This window comes from Podarcis muralis, chromosome 8 (assembly GCF_964188315.1).
Source record: "Podarcis muralis chromosome 8, rPodMur119.hap1.1, whole genome shotgun sequence".
NCBI classification, from domain to species: Eukaryota; Metazoa; Chordata; class Lepidosauria; order Squamata; family Lacertidae; genus Podarcis; species Podarcis muralis.
Genome location: NC_135662.1, coordinates 87395389 through 87409414, shown reverse-complemented (window position 1 = coordinate 87409414; position 14026 = coordinate 87395389). Strand labels below are relative to the sequence as shown.

Genomic DNA, 14026 nt, shown 5'->3' with positions numbered 1-14026 from the left:
AGGATCATCTAGTCCAACTGCAATCTAGTCCAATCTTATATTCCAATCATTTACGCTTCAGCATTTTTCTGGGCAGATTTGAGTGAACTTAACTTCTGTAGGTATATAATGGCTAACAATGATTTGTGAAAGCACAGCTCAGGGTCGCTTTTAGTGTTTTATGTCTTAAAAAAATTAACTTTTTTAAATGTATGTGGTATGGTGTCTTCTGTGACTGAGTGTGAACTGATTTGGGAACTTGGAAGTTGAAAGCATCAATTTCAGGGATGTCACATAAATTTCAGAAACAAGTTCTAAGATTCCCTGGTGTATTTAAATTATGAAGTTATATTCAAGTTCAGAGATGAGATGTCACTCATATGTCTATACAGCCCCCTCCCCCTGATTTTTACAGGGATTGCGTTCCTGACCCTGAGCATGTCAGCGGAGTGCACAGAAGCCAACCCTCTTGTACTCCATTCTGGCCTATTCCAAAAGCAGTCAGTTGCACATCAGTTGAACGCATGCAAAATGATCGCCACCTGTATAGTTTTGTCAGCCAATATTGACAACTTTGATCAATTAGTTGGTGAAAGTTTTATATAGTAAATTGGAAAACTCTCAGAAGCTCTTGTTTCACACTGTGCTCCTTTTTTGTACTACTTTGTCCTGCTGCTGGAATTTGTGTAGTACATGGATGAGGAACCTGTGGCCCTCCAGAGGTGGCCAGAATCCACTTCCCAGCAGCCTCAGCAAATATGACTAGTGGTCAGGGATGAAGAGAGTTGGAAGTTCAGCAACCTCTGGAGGGAGACAGGTCGTCCATCCCTGGTGTAGAAAGTTGTTGCAAGTTAGGTGAAAAATAGTAGCAAGCTTTGTGCACAATTTTTTACTCAATTTCTATAGTGTAAGCTACTGCTTTTAATACCACTCTGATCAGCCTAAGTTCAGTTGACCTCAAGGTTTAATGTGAAACCAAAACAAGTGTCCTCCCTACTTGAACGGCACTTAAAGAAAAAATTGTCATGGTATACATTGTGTACAGTCAGGTTTACTCTCAATCTTCAATCCATTTGAATACCCTTTTGTGTATTTACATTTCATTCAATGTAAAGAAGACTGCATTGTCAGTTGTTGTTTTTAAAAATAACTGGTATGGAAATATTGAAATTTATTGCTTACATTTGTTCTTTTCATGTGTTCAATTCATTTGGAATGGGTTGGATCCAGACTTGACCTCATGCAAATGGAAAGGCTTATTTTTATTTGCAGAAAGGGCCAAGATCCATCAGAGGATTCATCTAGATCAGGGTTTCCCAAACTGGGGTTTCCAGCTGTGTTTGGACTACCAACTCCCATCATCCCTAGCTAGCAGGTCATGGTTGGACTAGATGGCTCTTACAGGTCTCTTCCAATATTACAATTCTATTATCTCAACTACATTGCTTGACAGTAGCTTGCTCTTGCAACAATTCACTTCTCCCAGTATGCAGTGTTCAAAATTCGCCTGGCACATTTTGCACTTGGCTATCAGCCACTTGCGCCAAGTGAAGATGCCTAGGCGCCAGGACGGTACCTGATCTCTCCAACCATCTGGAGGTGCATGCCTGGGGATTCTTGGATCCTGACTGTGCAGATAAAATATAGCAGATAGAATTATACAGGTTGTGTTGCTAGTGTCTGAAAACAGTCAGGATCCGAGAATCCCCAGGCATGCACATCCAGATAGTTGGAGAGATCAGGTACCATCAGAATGAATTTCAAGAGCCAAAAAATTGTTTGGAAAAATAGGACTTTTCAAGCCATCTGGTCCAAAAATGGCAACTAGGCATTCCATTTTGGCGATTGTAACCCTTGTTAAAGGAGCCATTTGACTCCTAGCTTATATTGAATTTCTAACACTGCCAGTATGCAAGAAACTGGAAATAGTATTAACTGTGGACTAAGGCAGAGGTTTTAAAACTGTGGTCTGTGAGTTCCATTTGGGTGGCCTGTGGAAAGGCTGCAGTACAGTCAAATATATCTGTACTCAGCTACACACTTAATTTTTTTGATGTGATGATAAAGGACTAAGATGCCCAGCAAGGGGTCCATGATTTGCATGGCAGCACAGAAGCACGACATGCGTCTTTTGCCACACATGAGTCCGCTGGCTCGATGGAAATGTCAGTTGCCAACACAGCACCCAGAAATCTCCATGTAGTTGCAGTTGGACTTGTTTCAGCAGCAAAATGCACCTGTCACCCAGGGAATTTCAAACACCACTCCAGAACAAGAGAATAGGGAATCAGTGAAAATTTCTTCCCCACTTTCCTCCAGCATGGTTTTCTGTGTGAATAGTGTGGATCTAACCCAGTGCGTAATGACCATTCAGCAGATGGGAATTTTAATCTTAAAGGTAATGTTTTCATAGCAGTAGTTTTTTATAAGCAGTTGACATAACAATTTTAGTACTATTTGATGGTTAAGTATTGTTTCATACATCTTCCTGTAAAACAAAATAATCTGCCCTAGTTAGCTTTAAGACACAAAATGTGAATTGTGAAAGTGTCACCTGCTTATATGTAAACTTTATTCGCATTAGCCAACGGCCATAGCAACATAAAACAAGCAATATATACAAATAAAATATATACAAATAACAGGGCAGGAAGCAGAGAATTAGGAATAACTGGACAGTTCTCACAAAGAGAAAGTGAGGAATGGCCATTGCCAAATGATTTATATTAGGATTGGTGCTTTTTTAATTGTTCATAAATGACTTGGAGTTGAGGTGACCAAATTTTCTAATGACACCAAATTTTTCAGTGCAGCAAAAATGAAAAGGGATTGTGAAGAGCTCCAAAAGGAGCTCTCCAAAGTGGGTGAATAGGTATTACTGTGACAAATTCTGCAAAATTGTGCAAGTTGGAGTGAAAAACCGTAACTCCTAATGGAGTCTGAGCATTCAGTAGCTGATTTTGGTGGATAGCTCAATGAAAATGTTAACCTAATATGTGGCAGCTGGAATCTTTTAAACTAAAACGTAGTGTAATGTCTTTATATAAATCTATGGTACAATCACACTTTGAATACTATGTGCAGTTCTGGTCATGATCAAGGAGCCGGAGCAGCTCCTGCAAGTAAAGACTACAATACTTGAGGCTTAATTTAGAATAAAGGCAAATGTAGGGAGGGGTGTAATAGTGTCAAAGTGTGCATGTTTCAGAGAAAATGTGTAGAATTATTATTTTTTTCTATAATAGTAGTTCCTTGAGTTACCCAATGCAGGTTTGCAATTAATTTTCACTGAGCTTGCTTTACTTAGAACCAAAATTCACTGAAAATGGGTATCTGTGAGTCAGTTCTTTACATGTTGTATTTTATTATTGTGCGGCTTCAGGAGTGTAGCTGGAAAGTCAGATAGAACCATAGCTGAAGTCTGTAATACCAGTGTAGTCCATCAAGTTTGAAGGGGGCTACACATGTAAAATATGATGCCTGTCTTGATTTTGGGGGATGAGGAGAGATCATTTCCTATGCCTGCTTCCAAATATTTTAAAGGGGTATGCTTCAGATCTTACATGTGTGCCCTTCACACTCTTTAGGGGTGTGAGTGTGTATACATACACACCCACCCACCCACTCACACCCACACACCAGAGTACAAAATTTAAAGTGAAAATCTATCCTAAGTGTTTCTGGGGTTGGGGTACAGTTTTGCATTTCCCTGTTCATTATTCAGTAACAAGTTTAGCAATTAATAAGACATAATTTCTCTGGGAAAGGAGCTCTTTATGCAAGTGATGTTAAATGTTATCCTTTTTTCCAGCTGTTAATAGCAGAGTGCCTACTGGCTCCAATTCTTCACATGCCACAGAATCGCCTACACCTGAACCTTGTTCACAAACGCTGAGTGTCACTTCTCAATCTGTGCTCCCCACGTATCCTTCAGTTGACATTGATGCCCACGTGAGTAATGTAGATAAGTTACAAAGCTGTTTTTGTCATAATAGTTGTTTCTGTTATATAACAGAGTAGTAATAAGGTGTGTATGTAGTAAACCTAACATATCCTTTCTACTGTTAAGACGGAGAGTAACCACGATACTGCGCTGACTCTTGCATGTGCTGGTGGTCACGAAGAGCTCGTCTCTGTATTGATAGCACGTGGTGCCAGTATAGAACACAGAGACAAGAAGGGTAAGCTACTGAAGTGCTGCTGTTTGTTGGTATTTTTTTTAGGGCTTAATGCATGGATATTGGTATTGGATATTCCATTACTTTTCATAACTTTCTAGCTCATAGAAGAAAAACTGCTTTGAAACCATTTTGGGGGGAATTTAATGTTTGTTATATGGAACTCTGAGCATTAACTGAGAATGGAGAATATGTTTTTTTAGCAGAGGCTTCTTGTTAGCTTTTTGCCCCCCCCCCCAAGTGCTTTATCACAAACTCAAACACTGACTGTTCAGTGATTTCCATTGCCAATATTTATTGTGAATTATTGGTTTTAATACACAACTTTTCTTTCTACCTCTTTGCCTCTCGTTTGAAAATGGCTTCTAATATAATAATCTCTATTAGGATTTACACCGCTAATTTTAGCTGCAACTGCTGGACATGTTGGTGTTGTAGAGATCCTTCTAGACAAGGGTGGAGATATAGAAGCACAATCTGAACGTACTAAGGACACTCCACTTTCATTAGCATGCTCTGGTGGACGCCAAGAGGTAAATGTTATAATGTGTCGTATTCTTTAGTCTTAAGTTAGGAGAAGAGAGCATGAATGTAGCAGCCTGATATGTCCCCTTGCTCCCTGAAACATTTTTTTGGGTAAATTTTAGTTTATAAGTATACATATTGTATTGAACATGTTTAATTTTTTAATTTGTGGATTGCCAGTAGTAGAAATTTGTTTCCTACAAACATTCTTTAAAATGGCTCTTGATAGATTTGATTTTGTCAGTCAGGCAAACAAGATTCTTCAAAATCTTCTCTGGTGTGAAAAAGGCATCCAAGTTGGATTGTCCATACTCCCCATACTGCTCAGGATGGGCAGGTATCATGCAACCTGTAACTGTAAAAGGTAAAACTGTAAAAGGACTCCTGGGTCGAATTCTTCTATGGAGTGTGGTGCTCATCTTCACTTTCAAGCCGAGGGAGCTGGTGTTTGTCCACAGGCAGCTTTTCTGGGTCATGTGCCCAGCATGACTAAACCACTTCTGGCGCACGGAACACCTTGACAAGTTCCAGAGTGCATGGAAATGCCGTTTACCTGACGCCATGGTACCTCTTTATCTACTCATGCTGGTATGCTTTCGAACTGCTAGGTTGGCAGGAGCGTGAGCTCACCCTGTCACACAGATTTGAACTGTCGACCTTATGATTGGCAAGCCCAAGAGGCTCGGTGGTTTAGACCACAGCACCACCCACATCCCACCTGTAACTGTATAAAAGATCTGAGTCCAAGAGAGATTTTACTCTTCAGCTAGCTTTGCCCAGGAACAGAGCTGAATCTTCCATGTCCTTTCTCTCACTTCTGCAACACCTTTTGTGACTTCAGTAGCTTCTACACCTTCACCAGTTTTAACTTTTTCAGTTCTTGTTACTAGTACCTTTTTGTTGCCTTCTCCAAGATCCATTTGAAAAGGAAAAAGAAAACTATGGCACTCTGTGAGAAGGAAAATTTCCTCCATTCAATCAGACAAAAAAGGGCATGTTGGGATCTGCAGGGGGAAAAGAATCATTACTTTGCTGCTTTCAAGCCTCACAATGCAATCTAGAGGCTTTGACAAATGTTACATTTCCATTGATCACACACTTGCCACGATTTTGAAATTCTTGAAGTCCTAGAAGCCTGTTGCAGGAATGAAAGAGAGGGAAGCTAGAATAGAGAGCTCTGTTCCTGGTCAAGGCAGGAAAGTGGAGAAGAGTCTGGAGCCACACAATTTCAGGTCACATGAGTACTCTGTGTCCTGGGCAGTACAACAAGACAGCCCATTCTGGATGCCTCCACATCAAACCAGAAAGAGCCTTCATGGTAAGCGACCAGTGTTCTGTTCTGTGGATTTTTTGTATATAGAGCAGGGTTTCCCAAACTTTGGTCTCCAGCTGTTGACTACAACTCCCATCATCCCTAGCTAGCAAACCAGTCGTCAGAGATGGTGGGAATTGTAGTCCCAAAACATTTGGAGACCCAACTTTGGGAAACCTTGATATAGACTATTGTAGGATTCTCAGTACCATTAAAAACGTACAAACTAGTGAAACGTAACTTTGAGGAGTGCTCTGCTACCATAATCTCTCTATATGCTAATGATAATTGGCAACTGGTTCTTTGTATAGCCATTGAGGAAAATAAAGGATTAAAAGAGAACCTTGGTTCCCTGACTTGCCATTTTGTATTCTAGCTATTTATAGATTTAACAGTTTGGTTTTTTTGCGAATTCCACCCAGTGCCAGAGTGTTGTTATCCTCTGATCCTGCTAATATTGTACCTTTCAGGTTGTTGACTTACTGCTGGCACGAGGAGCAAATAAAGAACACAGGAATGTGTCTGATTATACACCTCTTAGTCTTGCCGCATCTGGGGGATATGTTAATATTATTAAGATCCTGCTTAATGCTGGAGCGGAAATTAATTCAAGGTAACAGGCTGTGTTTATTGGGCTCTGTGGCATGCTGCATTTGCCACTTCTGATTCTATCTTGGGAGGAGGAATAAAGGGGATGTCTAAGCCAACTGATCTATTTTGATCCTATTCAGTTGTATTAAACTATCATAATACGGGCTCCTGGTAACAAATGTGCAATTTTTGTGTGTCTATTTTTATATATTAAAAGCTCACATACTTTGTTAGTAGATTTCCCCCCTCAAATTCCTGCTAGTGTTTTTAGCATGTAAAATGGTGGTATCAACTGAGACCAGTCTGCTTTAGTCTGCTCTGGTCGGCTTTTGTCAGTTAGGTTTGTCTTCCATTTTTCTGTAAACCTGTGTCTATTCTTCCAGGGGGGGGAAACTTGTTTTCTGTACATTTGTCCAGGTTCTTTTGTTCTGGTGGTTGTATTAATTATCTCTTCCCTCTAGGACCGGGAGTAAGCTAGGCATTTCTCCTCTGATGTTGGCGGCTATGAATGGCCATGTTCCTGCAGTGAAGCTGTTGCTTGATATGGGCTCTGATATAAATGCTCAGATTGAGACCAATCGGAATACAGCGCTCACTTTGGCCTGTTTCCAGGGCAGAGCAGAGGTGGTCAGCCTGCTTTTGGACAGAAAAGCCAATGTTGAACATAGGGCAAAGGTGAGCCTGCAGATAGCTTTCTTCTCAAATAGGCTTGTGGTAAAAATGGTTTTGGCAATAGACTTAGTTTAAAGCTTCCAGTTTTAACTATTTCAGTAATTTGAAATCAAGCCAACTTATCTTGTCCATCACTGAGTATTGGAAAGCTTTATTGCTTTTACTTTAGTAAATGTACCATTATTCATGATACCACATCATGGGTGACATTGCCTCAAAAGCTACACCTGATGGTAAGATACCTTACTGGTTATCATACTGGTTTTCACATAGTGGGTTGCAGCTATGCAAGCTAAGGTGGATTGCAGCCTAAAGTGCACCACACCACTTGTTTTGATATTAAATTAGAGTGAAGAGAAAATTGAAGCAGATATGAAACTTACGTACTTTTGTGTGGAATAGGGAATTTTGGCAGCGGTTTTTTCCTTGCTGTTGTAACTGTAAAGTAGAGAGGCACTCACTGTTGAAATAGCCTCTTTTTTTGCTGGTGGTTCTAAAGAGAAAAGGCAAAAGATGAACAGTGAAAAAATTGAATGGCTTCTATATTGGAGGTAGGTGTTAAAGATGAATTCTGGATCTGAAAATGATTAAGACTACCGGTTTACAGTAGAAGTGAGGAATCTCTGGCCTATGGACCAGAAGTAAACTGGGGCCTCCTCATCTGGCCCACCAGCCTCTCCTTCCAGAGTCTGCCTACTCCATGTCCCAGTTTCTCCAGCTAAGCAACAAGAGGGTGGTGGTGGAAGAGATTACGAGCTGTCCAAAGAGTAAAAGATTGTTATTTTTCCATGGGCAGTTTGTTGCAGTGTGTGTAGGATATATTGGGTGGTTGTGGCTTTATTCTTCACACAAAGGAATGCAGCTCTCGAATCGAAAAAAGTTCCTCATTGATGGTTCCTCACTTCCTGTCAGTTGATCTTTCCTCACTTCCTGTCAATAAGGGGAGAGGAAAGGGATGGGGAACCTTCTGCAATTCGAGGGCCACATTCCCATTTGGACAACCTGACAGAAGGTGCATGCCAGTAGTGGCGAAGACCACTTCTCTTCCCTTATTGACTAAAAGTGCAGAAACCATGAGGTAAATTGGAGATTAAAGAAATACAGTGGTGCCCCGCAAGACGAATGCCTCGCAAGACGAAAAACCCGCTAGACGAAAGGGTTTTCCGTTTTTGAGTTGCTTCGCAAGACGATTTTCCCTATGGGCTTGCTTCGCAAGACGAAAACATCTTGCGAGTCTTGCGATTTTTTTCCGCTCCCGCCCCCCTTTTTCTAAGCCGCTAATAGCCTTTTAGCCGCTAAGCCTTTAATAGCCGCTAAACCGCTAATAGCGCTAATCCACTAAGCCGCTAATAGGGTTGCTTCGCAAGACAAAAAAATCGCTAGACGAAGAGAATCGCGGAACGGATTATTTTCGTCTTGCGAGGCACCACTGTACATTAGCTTTGACTCAGTTTAGTTCCTGAACTATAGCCCTGTGGGAGCCTCTGCAGGAGGAGTCGTGCAGGTGTATTGGAGAGGAGCAGGAAACAAAAGCCCAAACACTAGCCAAAGAAAATGCAAACTGCAATGTCTTGAATATTGTGATGAGCAGATTAATATTAACATTCTGAATATCATGCTAGTAAATAAGTGATGAGGTACTTTCGTTTAAATTTTTCAAGTGTGCAGTGTTCAAGGCAGCAAAGTTCTGTACTAAAGCAAAGCATTGTATTTTGATGTGACATCCATTAAAGTGAACATTTATGCTGTACACATGCTTCTACTGACCTGAACATAATAGTCCCAAGACCTTACAGCTTTTTTTTGACTTGTGAATCCATTGTGTGTGACTCTAGCTACCCTGAGTCATGTTGTTAGGTCTTGCATGCATTGGGGTCCTTACATAGTGAAAGAGGTTGGCAGCTATTTCTAGACTATGTTTAGAACTGCTTTATATAGACTCTATTTCAAACATTCTTTTAAACAGACTGGGCTCACCCCTCTGATGGAAGCTGCTTCTGGAGGTTATGCTGAAGTTGGAAGAGTTCTTCTTGATAAAGGAGCAGATGTCAATGCTCCTCCTGTGCCTTCCTCAAGAGATACTGCTTTAACAATTGCAGCAGATAAAGGCCACTACAAGTTTTGTGAGCTCCTGATTAATCGGTATGTCATTGTTTTTACATGAATAACTATAACGACTAGAGTTGTTGTTGTTTAGTCGTTTAGTCGTGTCCGACTCTTCGTGACCCCATGGACCAGAGCATGCCAGGCACTCCTGTCTTCCACCGCCTCCCGCAGTTTGGTCAGGCTCATGTTTGTAGCTTCGAGAACACTATCCAACCATCTCATCCTCTGTCGTCCCCTTCTCCTTGTGCCCTCCATCTTTCCCAACATCAGGGTCTTTTCCAGGGAGTCTTCTCTTCTCATGAGGTGGCCAAAGTATTGGAGCCTCAACTTCACAATCTGTCCTTCCAGTGAGCACTCAGGTCTGATTTCCTTAAGAATGGATGCGTTTGATCTTCTTGCAGTCCATGGGACTCTCAAGAGTCTCCTCCAGCACCATAATTCAAAAGCATCAATTCTTCGGCAATCAGCCTTCTTTATGGTCCAGCTCTCACTTCCATACATCACTACTGGGAAAACCATGGCTTTAACTATACGGACCTTTGTTGGTAAGGTGATGTCTCTACTTTTTAAGATGTTGTCTAGATTTGCCATCGCCTTTCTCCCAAGGAGCAGGCGTCTTTTAATTTCGTGGCTGCTGTCACCATCTGCAGTGATCATGGAGCCCAAGAAAATAAAATCTCTCACTGCCTCCATTTCTTCCCCTTCTATTTGCCAGGAGGTGATGGGACCAGTGGCCATGATCTTCGTTTTTTTGATGTTGAGCTTCAGACCATATTTTGCGCTCTCCTCTTTCACCCTCATTAAAAGGTTCTTTAATTCCTCCTCACTTTCTGCCATCAAGGTTGTGTCATCTGCATATCTGAGGTTGTTGATATTTCTTCCGGCGATCTTAATTCCGGCTTGGGATTCATCCAGCCCAGCCTTTCGCATGATGAATTCTGCATATAAGTTAAATAAGCAGGGGGACAATATACAGCCTTGTCGTACTCCTTTCCCAATTTTGAACCAATCAGTTGTTCCATATCCAGTTCTAACTGTAGCTTCTTGTCCCACATAGAGATTTCTCAGGAGACAGATGAGGTGATCAGGCACTCCCATTTCTTTAAGAACTTGCCATAGTTTGCTGTGGTCGACGCAGTCAAAGGCTTTTGCATAGTCAATGAAGCAGAAGTAGATGTCTTTCTGGAACTCTCTAGCTTTCTCCATAATCCAGCGCATGTTTGCAATTTGGTCTCTGGTTCCTCTGCCTCTTCTAAATCCAGCTTGCACTTCTGGGAGTTCTCGGTCCACATACTGCTTAAGCCTGCCTTGTAGAATTTTAAGCATAACCTTGCTAGCGTGTGAAATAAGTGCAATTGTGCGGTAGTTGGAGCATTCTTTGGCACTTCCCTTCTTTGGGATTGGGATGTAGACTGATCTTCTCCAATCTTCTGGCCACTGCTGAGTTTTCCAAATTTGCTGGCATATTGAGTGTAGCACCTTAACAGCATCATCTTTTAAAATTTTAAATAATTCAGCTGGAATATCATCACTTCCACTGGCCTTGTTATTAGCGATGCTTTCTAAGGCCCATTTGACTTCACTCTCCAGGATGTCTGGCTCAAGGTCAGCAACCACACTACCTGGGGTATACGAGACATCAATTTCTTTCTGGTATAGTTCCTCTGTGTATTCTTGCCACCTCTTCTTGATGTCTTCTGCTTCTGTTAGGTCCTTTCCACTTTTGTCTTTTATTATGGAAATCTTTGTACAAAATGTTCCTTTCATATCTCCAATTTTCTTGAACAGATCTCTGGTTCTTCCCATTCTATTGTTTTCCTCTATTTCTTTGCATTGCTCGTTTAAGAAGGCCTTCTTGTCTCTCCTTGCTATTTTTTGGAAATCTGCATTCAATTTCCTGTATCTTTCACTATCTCCCTCGCATTTTGCTTGCCTTCTCTCCCCCGCTATTTGTAAGGCCTAGAGTACCCACATACAAAAGTAGGTACCAGCAGACTCAGAAGAACCTGGTGGTTTTGCAGCACTATATAAAAAAGCCGCAGGGAGGAGCAAAAACTGAAATAGTTCCTTAGAAATTTGATGTCATAGAACGTGGAGACTGGCAGCATTCACACATCATAGTAAACCATAGTTAATGGTTTACCATGTGACTGCAGAAGGCTCCTGCTTCACTTCTTCCCTCTAACTTGTGGAACTTAGCATTGTAATATACTAAAGTTCTGCTCCTAACAAACCACAAAGTTAAGCCAGGCTTACCAGTCATGATTTGTTTGAATGAAACAAACTACTTGGTGTTGGACATAATGCTAAACTTGGTTTGTTGCTCCTGCTAGCTAGAGGGGCTGTGTGAAAATGTTGCAATCATGATGTTTGGAGTAAACCGTTGACTATGGCTTACTAAAGGGGTGAGGAAGCTGTGACCCTCCAGATGTTAAATTCTGCAACTCCCATCATCTCTGGCCATTGGTCATTCTGACTGTGGTTGATGGGAGTTTAGTCCAACGACATTTGGATGTGTGCAGGTTCCCATTCCTGTGTCTACTGTAATCTACAAACTGGGCTATATGAGTGAAGGGGGAATTGCCAACTGGGTGGGAGGGGGAACAGAGTGGAGCAACTGGCAAGGATTGTAGGAGAGAGACAGATGTTAAGAGGTGCAGAGAACCATCTCAAATGAAGGTCATTCTCCATATTGCAGATTGAAAGGGCTTGTGATAGGGAGAATATAGCAGCCCTGCAGTGTATTTAACATGCTTTACTGGTTGTACTGAACCAGAGTACAAACCTTGCACTGTTATCCATTGTATTTATCCCCACATTGCAAGCTGGGTTCAGAAAGTAGCATGCAACAACCCTGCAGTATAATTCACTGTTAATATTGCCAGTCAGGGGTGGTCACTATTCTAAAACTGCCCCTTTAGACTTTCCTTTGGGCCAAGTCAAGCACTGAGTTGCATTTACAAAGACCATTTGCTCTATTGATTTTCATGCAGGCTGTAACTAAAAAAATTGTAACTAAAAATATGTATTTTACACATGAAGTCAGACCAGAAACTCCTGTCTTTGATGCTCACTTTTGTGTTTTCCACTTCCTCAGCCACAAGTTCACATAGTATATGCACCCATGATAACACCGCAGCACTTAAGTTGTGAGACCCCACTTGTAAGATAGTAAAGTCAGTTCATTCCCATGCATAAGAGGGAAGTATCAGCATGCTTGGCAAGGTTTGCAGAAATAAAAAATAAAAACTTACAGAGAAAAAAGCCACTTTGCATGTTCCAATTGACATAGTGCTAACATGTTAGGAAAAGGATGGGATGATTTGAAACTCAGACCTTAAAATTTTGTTGCAGGCCCCCTTTTTGGAATTCTGAATTTCTGTTTAGTCTTTATAGCACATACCTCAAGATCATGGATGACATTCTGAAGTTCTTAACAGCTTCCATATAACCAGTGTTTGTGAACTGAAATGTAGTTTCAATTTCTGCCTGGATTTTTTTGCCAGCTTGAATTTAATCCTAATTCCTTTCAGGGGGGCACATATTGACGTTCGCAACAAGAAAGGGAACACACCGCTCTGGCTTGCAGCTAATGGTGGCCACCTTGATGTAGTTCAGCTGCTTGTGCAGGCAGGAGCTGATGTGGATGGTGCAGATAACAGAAAAATTACTCCCCTTATGTCTGCATTTCGTAAAGTAAGTTCATTGATGTTTCACAAAATTTAAATCTGAAAAAGTCAACTTGATGGTTTTTCCTATCTTTTATCTTAGAATGAATGAAATTTCCTCATCTGTTTTCCTGTTGCTGTTTGCCTTATGACGACCTTCCCCGACCTAGTGCCCGCTGTGTGTTTCTGACAGCTGCCCCCAGCCATTATGACTGATGGAGGGCAGTGGTTCAAAACATTTGGAGGGCACCAGGTTGAGAAAGCTTGCATTAGGAATTGATGTGAACTGTAAAGTTTGTACTTTACATTTGAAGAAGCAATTTCGCCTGCCTAAAACAATGTTTATGTCCACTGATTCCCAGGATATAATTGCTACTTAGTTGTACTTACTCACTTCCTCCATGGTAATTGTGGAACTGCCTCAAATGGTCAAGATCATGATACACAGAGCAGGGCATACCCTCAACATGTTTTGGTCTTCAGGTGGGGAATGGTCATGGTCAGACCACTTCCTGGTGAAGTTTGTTATTGTAACTGCTATTCATGCCTGCAAGAGTGGAGGACCAGTTCAGATTGTCCGCTCTGAGGCTGATGGACTCTAATGGCTCTGGAGGATTTCCCAGTGGAAAAAGTAGGTGATTTTGTTAAGGTTCTTGTTTTGCTGTGGAGCAGTGGGACAAGAAGGGCTGCTGACATGATCATTCCCGAACCTGCTCTTCAGTGCTGTGGAGATCACATTGCTTGCTCATATTCCCAAGAGCTGCAGTTGATGAGATGGAAAGTGATGAAATCTTGCTTTCAAACTGGCTAAACACTCGTTAGGAGACATAATCCTATTGTACTGCATCCATTGCTCCCTCAAGGAGTCAGCTAGCAGGTCCAGAGACTTGTTACCCTGGATGCGAGAGCAGATCCATAAAATCATATCTGCAAGTAGTTTGCAATACCCTTTAAAGACAAAGTCTTCATCTTGACTTGGATGCCACTGTCCAATC

The 14026-nt window shown here is 41.5% G+C and overlaps 1 protein-coding gene across 10 annotated transcripts in view; it reads left to right on the top strand.

Moving 5' to 3' along the window:
* The window catches only part of ANKHD1 (ankyrin repeat and KH domain containing 1), a 93695-nt gene that overhangs the window by 53541 nt on the left and 26128 nt on the right, over positions 1-14026 (top strand). For all 10 annotated transcript variants that reach the window (XM_028738252.2, XM_077933522.1, XM_028738254.2 and 7 more), the window contains 7 exons: positions 3791-3930; positions 4049-4160; positions 4545-4690; positions 6465-6607; positions 7047-7260; positions 9224-9399; positions 12897-13059. In XM_028738252.2, the coding sequence (XP_028594085.2) occupies positions 3791-3930; positions 4049-4160; positions 4545-4690; positions 6465-6607; positions 7047-7260; positions 9224-9399; positions 12897-13059 (1094 nt within the window). The remainder of the gene's footprint in view (positions 1-3790; positions 3931-4048; positions 4161-4544; positions 4691-6464; positions 6608-7046; positions 7261-9223; positions 9400-12896; positions 13060-14026) is intronic.